This window comes from Pholcus phalangioides, unplaced genomic scaffold (assembly GCF_987345545.1).
Source record: "Pholcus phalangioides strain wild (caught in Gottingen) unplaced genomic scaffold, Ppha-v1.0 ptg000015l_1, whole genome shotgun sequence".
NCBI lineage: Eukaryota > Metazoa > Arthropoda > Arachnida > Araneae > Pholcidae > Pholcus > Pholcus phalangioides.
In genome coordinates, this window is record NW_028301608.1 from 108,492,901 (window position 1) to 108,512,193 (window position 19,293).

The 19,293-nt window shown below is 40.4% G+C and overlaps 1 protein-coding gene across 2 annotated transcripts in view; it reads right to left on the minus strand.

The window, feature by feature from the left end:
- Positions 1–685: 685 nt before the first annotated feature.
- Positions 686–19,293, minus strand: part of LOC149077327 (uncharacterized) — a 118,291-nt gene continuing 99,683 nt past the window's right edge. The window contains exons 15-20 of one of the 2 annotated variants that reach the window (XM_089245101.1): positions 11,107–11,415; positions 9,557–9,757; positions 6,054–6,289; positions 5,699–5,933; positions 5,238–5,402; positions 686–1,035 (exon numbers count right to left, since the gene is read on the minus strand). In XM_089245101.1, the coding sequence (XP_089101227.1) occupies positions 5,260–5,402; positions 5,699–5,933; positions 6,054–6,289; positions 9,557–9,757; positions 11,107–11,415 (1,124 nt within the window). In that variant the 3' untranslated portion in view covers positions 686–1,035; positions 5,238–5,259. The remainder of the gene's footprint in view (positions 1,036–5,237; positions 5,403–5,698; positions 5,934–6,053; positions 6,290–9,556; positions 9,758–11,106; positions 11,416–19,293) is intronic. The other variant, XM_089245103.1, reaches the window with a different exon arrangement.

Consider the following 19,293-nt stretch of genomic DNA (forward strand, 5'->3'; position numbering starts at 1 on the left):
TGAAAAAAACACTCACTGCAAGTATAACTTGAATAAGACATGAAAATCGGGATGAATTTAATCCTTGAATGCACTTTGTACAAGTTTAACCCCTTCACGTACAACCGTTTGGCAACAAATCTGGATGATCTATATTTCACAATTCGTTGATAAATCTGACAACCTTGTCCAAACTTAACCGTACGTTAAAAAATGAAGGGGAAAGGAAAAACAGAATAATAGACAAGTAGATTTCTCTTTTAATCCTCATCCTATTCTTTTTCTCTTACATATATAGTAGAAAGCAGATACATTATATGTGGGGGTGGGGGGAAATCAACAGGAGCATAGAAAAAAAAACGGGGGGGGGAATCGACTCCGGTTCGTAGGGTTATAATAAAGCACGTGGAACAGGAATTTATTCCGCTGTCGTTTGGACAAAATACTTTTTCTGTGATCGTGAAAGTTAATTCAGGGCCGTAGCGTGCTTTCTCTGAGCCCGACTTTTTCTTGGGGGCCCCCCCTTGAGAAAGGGTTATTATTATGCAAAATAAGTATACTTTTCTGGGGGCTCCCATATTCAGTTCTGGGTGACTGAGAATAGTTACGGCCCTGGGTTAATTGGGGCGTTGATTAAGTGCTCGCGAGCACACACAGGTTGAAGATGCTTGTTTCAAAATAACTAAAAAAAATTACCTCGAAACAGTTAAGAAATGAAGCATTTTATTTACAAAAATATGAAAACAGCCATAATATACAATGAAGGGTTTTGCAAAAAAATACACAATTATTATTTTTTTTCTTGATCATTTGTGTATAAAAATTGTCTGCGCAGTTGAAGGCTTTCCTCCTCACAACGGGGGCAATGGTGTGTCTCTCTTATTTTTTGTTTTACATACAATAGGCTTTGCACAAGCTTGGACAGCAGTTTATTCTTCGGTTGTAACTAAATTCGATCTCACGAAGACCATCATTCACGGTTTCGGGGCACTTTTTACGCGGACGCATTCCTTGCAGGATCTTGAGGTCGTATTATCACGGTGTCCGCTCACATGCCTTGTAAAGGAAAAAAAAAATGCATTCAAGTTTGACGTGTACGTGTATACAGGAAGTCCCAAAATTGAAAACCATTTTAAAAAGTGAATGAAAAAGAAGAGCACCATTTACTGCATTGGCACCTGAGAAAACAGTACATATGCAGTCATACACAATTTCAAACATAGTTACAGATTTTTTGCGTTAGATGGCGCTACGATTAAAAAAATAATCGAAACTTCAGAAGTATCAAAAAACTGACCATATTCACTCGAACAAAATACCGAAAATCGAGGTTCGAAATACGGAACATTGTCAATATTCGCAGACACCAGTGTCACCTCGTTGCCGGTAAACGCATTACCTCCTAGAGGTTCTAGGATGTAATGATAAACACCGTTATATTAACGCTGCAGCGCCATCTGCTAACACACTTCTGGGAATTTTCTTTTGAGACTACACGATGCTATTAGTGCAAATTGTAAGGTAAATGTTTTGAAAGTATCGTAATTTTATTTTTTCCAAAACAGTAGTGTCACCTGTTGCAAAAATTTTGGACTAATTCTGAAATTTTGTCTGACTTCCATACGTCTCGTATTTCCCAGGACGGTCCCGGTTTTTTTCTGTTTTTCGGCTGTGCCGACTTTTTCGGAAAAATCTCCCGGTTTCTCACGTATTTTTAACGAAGCCGACTTGCCTTTTTTTATTCTTCAAATCAATGACTAACATTATGTTTCTAGCTCAGAAATTACTTTACGGTAATTTTTTTTTTATTATTTGGGTCCTTCAGAAATAGCTCCCCGTTTACGACTACAAAAAAGAATATTCATTTCACACATTTGTCTTTTTATATTTAATTCGCTGCAATTTGAAGTGGCGTTTCATTTTTCACGATTGGCGACTTTTCTGTGGTTTTTAGCATGAGTTAGCAACATTGCTTAATTTTGGCATCATTTTTAGCGATAATTGGCAATGTCACGTATTTCCCCGTATTTCGAACCTCAATTTCCTGTATTTTCCTCCAGCAAATATGGCCAGACTATGTCTGACTGAAAATTGATTGCTTTCCCAGGCACCAATGCAGTATAAACGGTGTATTTCTGTCGCTTCCCGTTTTCAAATTCATTTTCCAGGTGATCCCGTCAAGTTTGAGAACCTCTTTATTTCTCAGCAGATTTAATTATCGTGTTTTCCGGTGCTTAAAACACACTTTTGTTCCATAGGAAAGGTGCCCCCCCCCCATCACCTCAAAAATGTCTGAGTGTGCAAAACTGAAAACTGATTCATGCCGGTCGTCCATTACCAGCGATAAGTAATTGAAGCAATAAAGTAAGCCACGCGCGTAGTTGTCTGTATTCGCAAGACTGATTCCATTGCACAGGAAGGAGGAAAAACGTCGTCCACACTAGAAATGACATTGAGCGAGTGACTTCCGGCGACAGCAGCAGCAGAAGACGACCGACCATATCCGGATCGAATGAGATTTTACGCGTCTTGCCTTATCTGCGCAGACGCAGTACGGTTGTTTATATTTTTTTCGCACCAGTGTCACTCCGTTTGTTTTCCTTCTCTACTGCCTCTCCCCCGCGTGGAAGCTGTAATTTGATAATTGCCGTTCATGGATGGTAATGATAAGTACAGTAGTAGGTTAATCAATTAAATGTTTATTTATTCGTAACGCGAACGCCTTCTCTGAGTTGGTGGCAGATGGGTGACGAATACAGGTCCTGTGTATCAGTTTCTTAACAAAGTTTTTAATTTTTCAATATTTACTCAAGATTATTAACGAACACACCCGTCTGTACGGTGTGCAGTCGCGAACTGGGTAGTGTGTAAGGGTCGATTTCAGTTGATGACATCATACACCCCCCTAGTCGTCTGACTCGATGTCGGCTGATGTTACTCGCGTTGTTTGTCGCACGTTGTCGCTTCCAGTGGATGATGAGCCTCAGACGAAGAAGTGGAAATTTTTAATTATGTGACTTGTATTGCCGGAACGATTCCGAAATCAATTAGCAATATACAACCAACGTATATGGACGTGGCTACCCCAGACATCCTTATTAATTAACATGTACTCATTTATGAGGGCATGTCCTCATTTTTGATATCACTTTAAGTGTCCTTATAAGTTTTTGAAATTTCTCCCTTGTTCCCATTTTCAGGAATTTTTACCCCCTTTTTTCTTTTCTAGGAAGAAAAATTTCACTGCGCACGGAACAAAAATCTGTTCATTTTATTTGGTTTTTCCCCACACACATATTTGCACGCTTTGAGGAAACTCAGGGCTGTACTTGCCCTCTATTAAAATGTAATCCCCCCCCCCTCAAAAACAAACGAAAAAAACTGCATACATATTAAATGCGTCTGTTTTGATTCGAAAACAATCGTTTTTGCAAGGGGTGGCCAACCTTTTTCCTACCCACGCAGCAATCAACATTATTTTCAATGAGCATGCCACTACCAATTTTAACAAGCAGACTACACGTCCCGTTTTTACGGGACATGAGCATTTTTTTCGTTCCTGTAAAATATTATTAAGCTGTCCTCTCATTTCCGCAAAAACGTTCAGTTTGTCACTCTTTCAGAGGTCGAATTTTTATTTCATTTTTTGAGTCGATAATCGCAGTGCAGATTATGTACAATGTACATATCGGTAGAAGTTCATCTTACGTGCACCATGTTGAGCATTGACACCGGAACCCGAGGATTTCGAGTGCTTGTCCCCGAGTCACCCCCAACACACACGCAAAATGGTTTTCCAGTGTGTAATTGGAATGCTTCATTATACAATGCATGTCCCCCATGCGAACGATCGAATCTCGTACACGTGGGACGTCCAGCAATTATGCCCAAAAATGCAAAACGACACGAGACAAAAGTCTCATCACATCGTTACTATTCTAAGTTAAGAGCACCTACTATACTAAATATAGGTTTGGGAGCCTGCAAGACCATAATTCATAAGAAAAAGATTGTTTCAAAGTTGAGTTTTTTGAATTTTTCTTGAATTTTGAAATTTAAAATTTTTGAATTTAAACCTAATTTTAAATACTTAAGATTGAGCAAATGAAATCTCAATCTTTTGCTTTTTTTTTCATGAACTGAACAGTTTTCTTTATTTTGAATCAATTTTTATTCAATTTCTTTAATGACATGCGCACAAGTGGTTTTTAATGAATTTTTTTTCTTTGAAAAGTAGCAAAAAATCAAGAGAGAGATAGGGAAAGCTTTGTACTGCAATAAGATAGCACTTATAATCAAAAATATGTATGAAAATTTTGGAATATATCAATGATTAAATGATATTTTTATTAGAGCGTAGTTTTTCACCATGTTAAAAAGGTACGAGACTTCCCCTTAAGATGTCATTCGTTTTCGGGTAGATGCATGTAATTACCGTAATAAGGCAATAGGTTTTTAACCAGAAGCCTTTTTGAAAAGACTTTGGAGATTCCGCGAACTTCGCATGAGAAAACAATTAAAACATTGTTTTCATATTATCATGATGCTATGAATATTGTTCTGAAAAAAAAAAATGTCCGTTGGATTTTATCTAATTGACCATTAGGGGGCTCCTTCCGAGGAACTCAAAAAGTTAAGATTCCCTGACCAAGGAAGGGGTCACGCTCGTCACTGCACAAGTAAACTTGTGCCAGTTCTAAAAATGCAGATCATTAGCAAACACGTGACAGTCATTGAAAAAAAGTGACGCGCGCCACGAAAAAGGTCATTTCCTAGTTCACTCAAGTGTTCGAGTTAGCAAGTAAGTGTGTTTGAATGTAACGCAATAAAAACTAAGGGTTAATGGTAATAAGTAGAGTGACTATATGACCCGTATTTTACGCGAGTTTCCCGTATTTTTCAGCCATCTTGACTCAAGATGGTCCAAAAAATACGGGAAAAGGGGCATCGCCCGCCTTAGTAATGGTTCGTTTATATCTGTTCACAGCAAATGGCGCTCCTACACTTAAAGAAAACCGAATAGTTTTCCAATCAAAGCGGATTGGAAACTGTCTGATCCAGCTTTTTTCCCCTAAAAAAAGGACTATAATCCTTAAATATCTGAAATTAATATCGTATGAGAGACGAGTGACTTAACCCGGCCCTGGCGAATTATATTCGCCATACGGGGGTTCCCTGGAGGGAACATTTATTTTCTCAATGTAAAAACAAAACAAAAAAATTCCCAGAGAAAAATTAATATAGTATATCATACTAACTTGCATCTGTACACTATCTTTGTCAGCATCCAGCGGGGACTTCGTCTGATGGAAGAGCTGTCGGACAAGGTTTGCATTCGGTCTGCCCGCTCTTATCCTGATAATGTTGAGGTGGACACGGCACACAGCTTCCCTTCACTTCCATGTGCCCATCAGCGCATTCAACTAAACAATACAATAAGTCAATAAGAAATTAAAATAACTACGAATCTTCAGCACAGCGGGAATGATGGTGTTCTATCCGCAATGAAACCACCCAATCGACAGTGCAGTCTTAAGGCATGGGCACGGCCCGGGGGCCGCAAGAGAAGGAAGCTGCTCATAAAAATTAATTTGCCTGGTAGGGCCTCAGAAAAATCACTTGGCCCGGGGGCCCATGACGCTCTTAAGACGGCCCTGCCAATCGCATTGGGTCTTTACCGCTAAAGGTTAGTCCTGTGGTAAAAAAGAATATAACCTACTGCACTGATCTGTTTCAGATTCTACGAAAAAGCCCCTTTCATCACAGATGAGAGTCATATGGCCTCTCCCAAACGTATTTTGCATCACCTGAAGCCCGATGCTCTGAAGATACGTACTGAAATCACTGTCTTCCGATTGGACGGCTTGTTTCGTGTCTTCAAGCACGGATTCTAGTTGAGTCTCGGCAACGGGAACCTTCTTATTGAACTTGTAGTCTTTAGGGTTATAGGAAGCCTACGAAAACAAGACGGAAGGTGACTGGTTAACCTGCTTTTACAACGGATCACAGTCTTTATTTTCGTTATTTGGTGCGAAATGCAAAAAACACCGATCAAGAAAAATACTCAACCTTACTTTAAGGTTCCACGTCACAACGACGACGGTGCTGTTGTTTTCCTCGTCGTCATCTTCGTCGGAAGAACAGTTGAGAACCAGGGATGCGTCACAATCTATCAGATTGCACGTCTCGTTGTTCAGTTCCAGAAGCTTCTGCCTGATGAGATCTCCTTCAGGTTCACCCAGAGCCGAACAGTTATCGACGGATGCGCTGAATCCGAGCCATACCTCTACAGAAGTAGACAGAAGCTCCCCTGAGCAGAAAATGAATGCATATAGGGTGGTTATAAATAAATTGACACTATTCAGTCGTATGCAGTACCCATTCTTAAGGAGATATTTGATGAATGTATGTAGGATATATGGACCAGGGAAAAATAAAGACTCAATATAAAAAATAGTTAAATTTTTGACCACCAGGTACGAAAGTGACTTTTTCTTATCGCATTATCTGTTTCCCATGGTCCAAATAACGTATATACCAAGTTTCAATGAAATACGTCCACCACAACGGGAGCTATTTAGGTTGGAGTAGTGCAGCAGCACCTACAGATAGGAGGCTTCCGCGCGGGTTGCCAAGTTCATCTGTAACGTCATTAAGACTACCTAGCAAGTTTGCCACATTTTTAAAATTACAGTATTCTATTTCGTTTCTTATTTTGGCGTAGAATCTTCTGTCTGAGTGAGAATGGACTACTTGCTGACGTCACGATCAGCGTGCGGAGGCCTTCTATCTCTAGGACGTGCCGAGTAGTATCAGTTGAATTATACTGACACTACTCCGACTTATGTAGCGCCCGTTGTGGTGGACGTATTTCATTGGAACTTGGTATATATACGTTATTCGGAACACGGGAAACATACCTGTTATTAAAAGGTACCACTTTTTTGCATTCGGTGGTGAAAAATTGAATTATTGAAATTGAGTTTAATTGAATCTTTCTTTTCTAAAAGTTTCATCAGAATGGGCGCTACATACGTCTGTGTGTGTTTGTGAATGTAGTGTCAGTTTATTTATAATCACCCCGTACGGGAATACATTTAGGACCGTAATTATGAACTGTAAGGGGGCCATTCAAGTATTGCGTAATCAGATTTTCAGACATTTTCGCCCCCCTCCCCGTCAGCAAAATTTCGTCAGCAGCTTAGAATATTTCATATCTTCAAAAAGGGATGGTTGATGACGTAAGCAACCTTCAAACCCCCCCCCCCCCCGATGCTGACGTAATACTTGAATGACTCCTAACGGACCGTTGGTATGAATACATTTTTTAAAACGTATTCTTTTGTAATTTTTCGCATGCGTAGGAATCTTCCGGCACATGCCATGCAGAAAAAACGGCGACGCAATTTTGAATCACATCGATAGTGTCCGGGTTCCATGTCGTGAGAAGTAACATCCATTATTTTTAATTCCCAATCAATACACAAGAAACGTAACAATGACAGGTATTAATAACAGATCTGTGAAAAGTATGGCCGGAAAGTACCAAGAGTGACGGAAAAGCTAGTAAATGGGTGAGACGGCCTCAGGAAATTCCGGAGAGTTCTTTTTTTTTTTTTGCATTATCTGCCCCTTATGGGTGTGAGTTAATAATTTTTTATTAAATGTTGCATCACTAGAAAAAAGAAGTTTCATTTGTTTCTATGCAAGTTATACGGCGTAACCCATCATTATAATGGAGAAAAATGAATGCAAAGCTAAGTCATCTTTTCAGGTTGGATGACTTGGGGGAAGAGTAATAGAGTAATATGGAAGAGTAATGTGTTACTTCCTTTGTTAGATATAATCTCAAAACAAGACCAACCACACAAAAGGGGGAATACACCGAAACATACGAAATTCCTAATGCCTTACGACACGTTATGGGTGCCGTCTCTTCAGAGGATAAACATATGCCCGAGTGGCATAATGCTCGTCTTCCATTACGAAGGTTACCGTCAAGGTCCACGGGTTCGAACCCGAGCAAGACCATCGGAAATAAGGTCTTTACCTACCGAGCCTGTGATGACCACCGATAGATGGCATCTTCATTTCCTACTCAAATACACTGGTTGGATTGGAAATTGCCATGTGGTGATTTATGACCGGAGTTGGTACGCGGTAAAGTAGTAGAAGATAAATATAATCTCTTAATTACCGATAGATACCCGGGCCACATCGCCATATGGCAATATCGGCTTAACTATCTCTTAACTACCGGTTGCACAACAGAAAAAGACGTCTGATCAAGTCAAGCGTCATAGTCAGAATGAAGCTGAGCGCCTACGTGTCAGTAGTCTAATGCGCTGCGAGTTAAGATTTAGTATCCAACCCAAGTGCGATATAACCGGTTAGTGGTTATATCAATTATATTATCAGCAGGTAGTGGTTAGGCAGTAATACCTCTCTTTTTGCGGAAACTGATGGGACAAAAAAATCTGTCCTTAAAAGATGGGGGTGACCGTTAATAGGAAGTTTGAAATGCATACTTTTATTATACAACAGAAAATTATTACTTGGCCATAAAAGAGGGATGATGGCATCTGAAGGGTGTTCGTTAAGACTGTATTTTTTACTGTATTATATTTATCCTGAGAAGACGGCACTCATAGTAAGTCAAAATGCATCAGGGGTCTCGTATTTTTCGGTATATTTTCCTTTTTTGATAATAGTGTTACGAACTATGGAGGATAGATGGCGCAATTCTTTATCGCAATCATCTGTTGGCAACGAGAGTTAATACCGGTTTCAGTTAAGCGCAAGGATGTGCGATTGGTGGAGAACTGGCGGAGGGCGTGTAGAGAACATTCCAGAGAGATCTACCTCCAGACAATGGCGCCACAAACCTGGTACTAGGAAATAAAACTTTTGGAATGTTCTTCTTCTCGAAGTTTTTACCAGGGTTTTAGCGTGGCGTTCACCAAGATGGCAGGCTCGAAGAGAGAGAGAGAGAGAGAGACTGGATGAACAGTCAGTTGTGATTTAACTTTGGAAAAAAGTTGTTAGCTCTCTAATCAGCTTCTGTGTAAATTGCTGTTCTGTAAATAAATCTGTGTTTGTCCGTCGAACCACTTCTTTGCGATCTCGAAGTCTTGTGAAAAATCATCCGGAACAATAGATTAGTGTACACAAGTCCCCTTACCTGAAGGGGTGGGATTGCCTCGAATTTCGCTTTTCGAAGCGAATTTTTCCATCTATCCCTAATGAGGACAAATAAAAAAAAAGGTACAAATACATAAATTTATGTTTTGCCCTTAATTTCACTGAGGGTGAGCAGCTTCGATTTCCTTAAACAATTCCATTCAGCAACACGAAACGCATACACAAAACCGATATGATTCGAGATGGCGACTCGAAGGAATGGCGGAAGACACTGTCCATGCAAATTACGAAAGCGAAATGCGACATTGTCAATCAAGAATAGTCACCTTACTAAAGACGACCATCTGGACCAATGGTGATTTAATCACCGTAAACGCGGAGTTGCACATACAAACAAAAAAAATTCAAGAAAATTCTAAAATGTCACGTGACTTACTCAAGCAGCCAGGTATTTTCTCGATTTCGCTCTGGAAGTTCCATAGTCCATTCGATTTGTTGCAGGACAAATGTCCTTCAGAGAGCGTCGGGTACGATGACGTGAAACCGTATCCGTCGTCACATTCAACGAAGCATTCGTCGGGTGATGAACAGTTTATGTGACCGTTAGACGGCGCTTCCAATGTCTCACAATCAAGAGCTATTTTCATAAAGAATCGATCAATAAGCATTAATAGACATTAATAGATTAAGGAATCAATGGTCTACGTGAGAGACTAACACAAATACAACACTCCGGACACCCCATAACAGTCCGGGATACAGTCCCAGATTTAAGAAAAAAAAAGCCCTTAAATCAGGGGTACAAAACGTACGGCCCGCGAAAGGTGTTCGAGTAGAAAAGCATCGGTGGTAAACCTTAAAATATATGTATATATATATATATATATATATATATATATATATATTCTATCCGGAAAGCCGGATCCATATAGGACATCGGCACAATGATGGAAAAAAAATATCTCTCAACGATAAATAAAGTTGCCTGTTACAGACCAAAAAAAGTCAAAACGTGAGTAAATTGCCAATTATAGCCGAAATGAAAAGTCAAAGGTAAGTAAAGTTTGTATAACCCCCGCCCCTCCCCAAAAAAAAATTGTCAAAGATATGCCAAAGGTAAACAAAGTTGTCAACTATCGCTGAAATAATAATAACGTGGTCCTCACGTATTCCAAAGGGATAAGCATTGCTGAATTTGCTGAAAAGTCACCAATGGCGAGAAATAATGGGTGGGGGGGGGGGGTAGCTACTGGAAGTTGCTACAGATTATAATGTAATTAGAGAGATAGATAGCTTTTTCTCAGCTCGAGATATCATTATATCCTGAAGTTAAGAGAGGCTACTAATGTCTCTACTTCAGTGCCACGGTGCGTGAAATAAGGAAGGCAGGGGCGTGTCTCCAGTGGCGTAGATGTAATTTGCCCGGTATGCAAGAGGACCTGGGTTCGAGTCCCGGCGGAGACAAGATGACCTTTCTCTCCGAGTTCACCTCAGCATAATATCCAGAAAATAAAATGTTTCCTTGATATAATGTAATGCACGAAAAAGGTATATGTTTGACGAATATGAGAGATGAACAGTCATATATTTAATTATGACTATAATTAATTGTGATATTTATTTAGAGTCCTGATTATAGCGGCTCTAATTACCAGCGTGACGCTGAAATTCAAAAATAATAAGTTATGAAAATAATTTAAATCCTTGAATTTCAGTGAAAAATAAAGAATTCAAGCTTCGTGTAAAATACGGGAAAAACCGGGCATTTTCATAAAAAAAGCCGGACACGCAAAATTACAGGAATGTCTCGTGAATTACGGATCATATTGCCACCCTATATGTACCAGTTTCTGGCCCACGAGCAGCAGCAGAAATATATTCCGCATATCTGGCCCTTCAGACTCAAAAGGTGTGCACGCTTGTTTTACATCAATGTTGACTTTTATGAGTCCCAAAACTTATAAGAGAGAAGGATTTTATACTTACTTTGCGAGAGCGAAGCGTATATTTCTCGAGTGAGGGCCTCCGTAATGTCCTCCATGACGTCGTGGGACCTGAGGTTGCTGTTCGCGACCGTCACTTTGAATTCGCAGCTCGACGAAGCGTTCGTTTCCGGGTCGACGGCCTCGCACGACACGGTCTGGACATCGTATATTTCCGGATCTACCGGCGAACAAACGACTTCGGCCGACGTGTTGCGACTGGTCACGAATTCCGGAAGCGATACATTGAAGTTGAAGCCGGATTCGGTGATCTGGTCGACGCATCCTGGTTCGACGACTTGGGGAGAGTCTTCTGGAAGTACACACAGAAAATACGACGTCTTCAGTCATCATCATGACAGTTTCTTTAATGTACGGTGTGTAAAAACCTTAAAATTGACTATTAAGCTGGCCGGCCGTCCACTGGAAGCGACAACGTGAGACATTGCGCCCGATGTCGTCGTCCACTGAAAGCGACCTTTAACGCTACTCAGTTCGCGACTTCATTCCATGCAGACAAGTGTGCTCGTTAAATATAATCGAGAAAATATTGAAAATAAACGCACTGCTTTGTGTAATCCCACAGGAATCGGAAACTTTTCTCGTCTGCTATTGTAGCCGGAAATCACCAGGTTAAAGATCGCTGCTAATAAACGAAATTCTTGTACTTTCTGTGCAATGGAATCAGTCTTGCAAATACTGACAACTGCGAGCGACTTGTTAATTGCTTCAAGTCACTTCCAGTGCACGACCACGTTTAGCGCTTCAAGTCACTGGAAGTTACTTGAGCGATAACAACTCGCGTGTTTGCGCAAGACTGCTTTCTCATGCCTATCGTCCACTGGAAACTACTATGAGCAAAAACAGGTAATGGAACAAGACTCGTGTATGCGCAAGAAAGCTATAGTAGTCTTGTGTACCCACGCGACTGGTTATCGCTCGTGCTACTTTCCAATCGACGACCAGCCTCAGTCTATTGTAAGGGTGTGAACATGGTGCGTCCGTATTTCCGATTGTGGAAACCCGCGTCGTCTCCAATTGGTTAAAAACCCGAATTTCAACGTTTTTTTAGCTTGTTATATTCACACCCTCAGGCACCTAAAAAGAGGAGCAGACTTTTATCACCCACCTTGAGCCAAAAAAATGGTTTTGCCACTCCAAGTAACGTCTAATTATTAAAAACAAGCAGGATAGGGAACAGTGACTGGCTATGGCGATAATACTGACGTCAAAATTCGCTCAAAGTTGACAGATGAGTCAAGCTAGGGTTTCATGGAGCTTTAGAAATTGATAAAGCTCCCACTGGAATATTAGGCTGACCTATGCACTAGAGTTAGTTCCTCGACACCTCAAGCTGATCGACTTATTTGCCATCTTTGAGTGAAGCGTGACGTCAGTATTATCACAATAGACGATCGCCATTCCCTACCCCGAGTTTTTTTAGTGATTAGACATGACTTTGAACAAAAACCGGTTCTGTCGCTCCATAGATGGAGAAAGATGAGTGCACCGGCTTTGCTTATAAACAAGCCCTACATTCCTAGCGACATTATAGAAATTTATCCGCATCGTGATTGGCCGAAATGAGTGATAAACCATTACGTCACACAGTGAAATTTTTGCTGGCGAAGTTTAACAATAGATATACTTAATTACACTCGAATCTGATTTACGCAGTTTTGTGTGTTCGATTTCCTCTCAAATTCATCCGAAGGATTTATTGTGATTCACTAAAAAATGTTTTCATTTGTTTTTCCTGATTTAATCAAATGCAGTTCATGTGTATCAAGATGACAATAATAACGGTTCGCGAAGCGAGCACATTCTCGTAGAGGATTGTTTACCACCGTGAAGGCTGCCGTCACGTGCCAGGTTCGAACCAGATGTTTTCTCTAACGATCTTGAGGCGACCACCAATAGATGACGCTTTCATTTCCAACCCAACTCGTTAACGGCAGTAAATTGCGTAAAGCGATATCGCCTAAGTTGGTGGGTGGTGAGAAGTAGTATTAAACGTATCAGCGAGTCAAACGATATCGGTTTATATAATCGGAATTATTTTGTCATTTGATGAACTTTATGCTTTACCCGCTACGTGTAGATGCGAGCGTCTTTATTCTTATGTTGATTATTTTTAATTACAGTACAGTGCAAACTCTGTTATAACGACATCGAAAATTCCTGGAAATTTTGTTACAACCGCGGCTGACGATATTTCAACCATTTTTTTTTCTTTTTTTTTGACGGAAAATACGTACAATCTGCAAGCGCATGAAGTTGTTTCATTGTGACTGGATTGACCATGTTTCATGGATAAAAATGAAGGAAATTGAAATTACAAATACAGGACATCGCCAATTCTCATCAGTTGCAGATGAAATCACCCCCTGTATTACTTTTAAATAAGCCTTGGTGGGAAATAACATTGCTACAGTAAGTCTGTAGAATAAAATGAAGTTCACAGTGAAAAAAAAAAAAAATGAGCATTTCAGATGAGAGATGAATAATGTTACGATCTGTAGGCGATAGATGGCGCGATTTGTTCGATGGCTCTCAGAAATATCGAAATCGGTTGATGCCGGTTTCGGTTCATCGGAGGAACATGATATTGGTGAGAACATTCCATAAAGTCCCGCCCCTCCAGACATTCGTTCAACCCCTTCGTACGGTAGCGCCGCCGACTAGGAAACTGTAGAATAGAATTTTGTGGAATGTTCTTTTTCTCGAAGTTTGTGGGGTTATAAATAGTGCGGCGCTCACAAGATGGCAGGTTCAGAGAGGCACAAGGAGAGATTCAGTCAGTTATACGAGAAAGGTGTTAGCTCTCTGATTACGTTGTAAATACCTGTTCCGTAAATAAATCTGTGTTTGTCCGTCGAACCGCGTCTTGTGGAAAATTATCAGGAACAATATTTATGGACATTCATTTTCCCCCAAAATAATGAACGCGTCAAATTAAAAGTTTCTCTGCGGATATTAAAACAAGTATTAAAAAAGTTAAATGTCAAGTTCAACACATTTTTGTAGCAGTTTTTCTATCCCCCCCCCCCCCCAGTTCTGCACTAAAAACTGTTGCCTGGTCGTTCAATTAAGCAAGTAAAAAATACATTTCATTTCAATGTGTTAGTCTTATATATTGCAAATATACAGCCCACTTTAAAGTCCTTTGAGCCACCAGTGCGTATGTTGCATTTTCGTATTGATCATTAACATTTGTGGAACAAGAAATTGTTTCCAGAAGCAAACGAAAGGTTTAAAGGGATTATTCAAGTATTACGTCAGAAACGTGGGGAGGAGTTTCGGATTTGCTGGCTTTTGATGACAAAGGGGGGAGGGTTTGAAGGGGCTGCTTACGTCATCAACCACCCTTTCTGAAGATATGAAATATTCTAAGCTGCTGACGGGGGGGGGGGGGGGAAAGGTGAAAAATGGCTAAAAATCTGCTTACGTAATACTTGAATGGCCCCAAAATTGAAAAGCATAAAACGCTCTCTGTTGGGAGATTTAGCAACCAATTGCGGGGGCCAGTATAAATGGGGGGAAATTCGACTTTCTAGGCCAGTGATTCCCAACTGGGGCGATGGAATGTTCCAGGGGGCGGTAGAAGATACGGGTATAACATAGGATCCTACGGGCTAGATTGCGTTGGGGGGCGATGGGAGAAAAAAAATTTCTGAAGGGGCCGATGGGACAAGAAAGGTTGGGAAACTATGTTCTAGATTAGACCAGTGTTTCCCAAAGTTGGCAATATCGCCCCCTGGTGGGCGATGAAATGGTCCAAGGGAGCGATAGAACCTACTGATTCAACATACGATCCTATGGGTTTACTTGAGTTGGGGGCGATAAGGGGGGAAAATTTTGGATGAAGGGGGCGATGGACCAAAAAGTTTGGGATACTATGTTCTAGACCAGTGATTCCCAACGTGGGCGATGGAATGTTCCGGGGGCGGTAGAAGCTACATGTATAACGTAGGATCCTATGGGTTATATTGCGTTGGGGGGCGATGGGACAAAGGTTGGGAAACTATGTTCTAGACCATCGGTTCTCAACCTTTTTTTTGACTCGCGGAGCCCTTTTCAGTATATAATTTTTATGGCGGAACCCGTGTGTGCAGTCCTTTTTTTACCAATCAAATTTACCGATTTATTTTATTTCATTGAGTCGCCACGGAGAAGTGCACACGAACATCGGTTCTCAACCGGGGCTTCCTCCCCAGCCTTTTTTTTCTCATAGGAGATGCTATATATATATATACCCGCAACTATATCTAGACCAAAACTTCATATTTATACTCTGTTTATATATGCTCAAACCATTGTGTTGGAACCAGTACTGCCACCTATCGAATATAATCAAAACTGTTATGATTCAAAGTAAAACTGACCGTTGGTTTTAAACTGGCGTGCAGCATGAAAATGAGTATATGGTATGACACCAAGTATTTTAATGTACCGTGATACCGGTTACTATGTGCTTTGTTTCCACAAAATAGTAATTTTTATTGTGCCGACGGCAATTGGAGATTTTGCGGCAGAGGCAACCAACCCTCTACAACATTTTTAGATGGCAGCAGGTATTTCAATGTAACAATATGAGAAAAATCAGCATTGCTGCCACCTATCAAATAGGGGTTTTTTTTTTTTGATATTACACTGTAAAAATTCTTGTATAAAATTTGGAAAATGCAACCAATAAGCGTATCGGTTACATTCGAAAGCAAATGTATTCGGTAGGCTTTACGGTTATTTTTCCCCTCAAGTTTTGTACAAGATCTTTTATAGCGGTGGTTCTCAACCGGTGCTCCGCGGCCATTCGAGAATAAAAGAAATCAATAAATTTGATAAATAAAAAAAAAGGCCTAAAAGGGCACCGCCATATAATCTAAACAGGGCTTTGCCATAGAAATTATTCACTGAAAAGGGCTCCGCGAGTCGGAAAAGGTTGAGAACCGCTGTTTTATAGTGTAATCCCAGCCTTATATTTTTAGGTAGTTGAACTACTAACTACCAGTGCACGTGGTGTCAGTTGCCGATTTTGACGAAAGTGGTATTGTTGGAAAGGTCTTGTGCATAGGCGGAAATAGACATGGAAGTCTGATTTGGGGGGGGGGGGCACGATTGTGTCAGTTCATATATACATTAGATCAGTCTACTCCACCTCTGACGCTCCCCCACATCTCCGCCCATTGTCTTGTGGGTAAGTAAAAGTCAAACCCAAATATCAGAGTTGCGCCGTTTTTGAGGCGCAAGCCAATTTATCTCACCAATATGCAGGGTGCACAGCTACCTCCCCGCACAGCATTTTACTGGTAAACCGTTGATCCTGGGGGCATGCTTTCAATTAGAAGTATCTAAATAATGTGTAGATAAGTTATTCATATATTGCAGGGGGGGGGGGGGAAGAGTTTGTATAGTTTCAAAAAATTAACTTTTTATACGTTATAAAATCCCAACTAGTAGATTGTTCGACTGCATCCTAAAGCAACATAAAAAAAATTCACGTTTCTTAGTGCAATTATTCGCAGAGATATTTGAATTTAAAAATGTGGGGGAAAAGCATAAACCAACGGACAACGCTTCCTCCCCACTTTTTCAGGGATAATTTGCGATTCATTTATAGATATTTTCGAATTTTAATATCTCTGCGAATATTGCAATTAGAAACGTGGGTTTTTTTTCTTGACCTCAGAGCCAACAGCTATGAGATTTTTAGGACGGGCTGTTCGTATAAAAATTTTAATAACTATACACCCCCTCGCAATATGAATGACGTATCTGAAAAGTCTATATATACACTATTTGGATACTTTCTCTAATTGGCCGGGATCAACGGTTCGCCCGTAATTTGCGGAGGGATTAGTTAGTTACGCAACCTACATGTTGGCGAGAAAAATTAGCCCCTCACGAAAACTGTGCAAAACTGTCGGGTAGTTAACGATGCCAATCCCGTCAAAACCGGCGACTGACAACTCGTACACTTCCCTAGGGGCCGTTTAAGTATTACGTAAGCAAATTTTTAGAAATTTTTGAGACACCCCCCCCCCCCCCCCCCAGCTCTACCCCTGAATCACAGACGCACCCGTGGGGGGGGGCTTGTGCACCCCCCGACGATCAATTTTTTTTTTATTGTAAAAAAATTTTAATTGAAATTCCGGAAAAATACCTTTATCATATATTATAATCAATTTCTGTGAATTTCAATGTTATTTGAAGGCTATGAACTCAAAATTTATCTTTAATAAATTCATTGCGACCCACACTAAGCCATATATGGTAAATCGCATAAAGCTCTTGGCCCACGGACCAAATATGTCCTTGGGGGTTATCTGATGCGGCCTGCCCTTCTCAAAACTAATTTTGTAAAAATGAACTAAGCAGCACATTTACAGATCACTTAAGTGTCCCATGGTACATTTTCAGATCACTTAAATGACCCGGGTCATAGTTCCAGAACACTTAAGGATCTCTAAATGCGTCAGGGATCGCCTGAGTGACATGTGACGTAGTTTTAGAGTACTTAAGTGGCCCCCAGTGCGGTTCTACATTAAAAGTTATCCGCGGCATATAATTGCGGATAACTTGATGCGTGGTGGCACATTTCCAGATCACTTGGATCCGCGAAACATTTAGAGATCAGTAAAGTGGTTCTGTAGGGCACTTATCAATGGGGGAATGTTACTTCAAGTGCCCAATAACTATCGAAAGTATTTTTTTCCCGTTTTTAGCGCACCGAGTAAGATGCCATTAAAAATATTTCATTAGAGGGTGGTTGACGACGTAAGCATTATCCACAAACCACCCCTCCCCCCTTGTCATCAAAAGTCAGCAAAACCCCCTTCCTATCGATGCTGACGTAATACTTGAACGACCCCCTAGTTAAAACGGCAGAAATCAGGATTTTATCTCTCCTAAAGACCACTCATTTAAGCGACAGTTTCAGCCTTCTCCGTAGGGTGGCCGTACATATCCCGTAATTTCAGCTTAAAATCCTCAAACCATCGAGTTCCACATTTCATGAGAATGTCCCTCATTTTTTTTTTTTTCCCGGAGCTTTCAATTTTGAATCTCAACTAAAAATCATTAATGAATTTACACTTACAAATTATATTTCTACAATTATTGAGAGTAAATATTCATCTCGCATGTTCCGTCAGGTTCAGGTTTCTGTCGTGAAAATGCATAGTGTGCGGATCTCGCTTCTAAAGCGTTTTAAACCTTCCCCCCCCCCCCCAATCAATGGAAAAACGTTGTAAGCGGGAAAAGTGCTTTCAACGGGAAATCTGCACGAGAATTTTATGGTCAAAACTAAGCCAGGAAAAGAAACCCGCTTTAAATGAGAACGTTATATGCGTGATCCAGAGCAGGGCCGGAATTGGGGGAAGCGGCAACTGCCAAGCGGCACCAATTTTAGGTGGGTACAAAGAATACCGTTCTAAAATGATCGAATTTTGACGTTATGGAAGGTGGCAAAAATCTTGATTAGGAAAATCTGATTCTTTTCAGCAATTTTAGTCTTAATTTTCCACGTTTGATCAATAGTTTTTTGCGAGAATCGAAGATGCTGCATGTGGTTATACCCGATGAAATATCAGCTTTCTCCTCCATATCGCCATAATGCACTTTGTTTATTTAGTTCGTTAGCTTTATTACAAAAACATTTTTGTGCCGATTCAGAAATGAACAATCTGTCAACGAGACAAATTGACACAGATTCCCGTTTTTTGCCATCTTCCTCCCAATTTAACCTGTGAGTTTTCAAGTTTTCAAGCGGAATAATTCCTTTCCATTAGGCTGACATCGCAGTTATCGCCAAAAACGATGGCAAAAGTAAGCGAAGTCGCCAACTTGTTTAAAATCGCCGAAAAATCTATAACGGCGGGAAATTAAGCACTGATGCAAATTGCAGCGAATTCAAACGAATTCGACTGAGTAAACCGCATGACAAATGCGAGATGAATATTCTTATTCACAGTGGCAATTATCATAATGCAATTTGTGTGTAGGAAAAATAATTGAAATCAAGGATAAAATTAGAATTAAAGTTGGCTTCGTTGGAAATACGGGAATGCCCCGGGAAATATGGCCACATTTTTATCACTGAAAGCTGAGCAGTTTGTTGCGTCACGTGCGAAACAATTTGCAAGTGATTTTGGGAAATTAACGCTTTTCCCGTGGTTTAAAAGATTCAAAA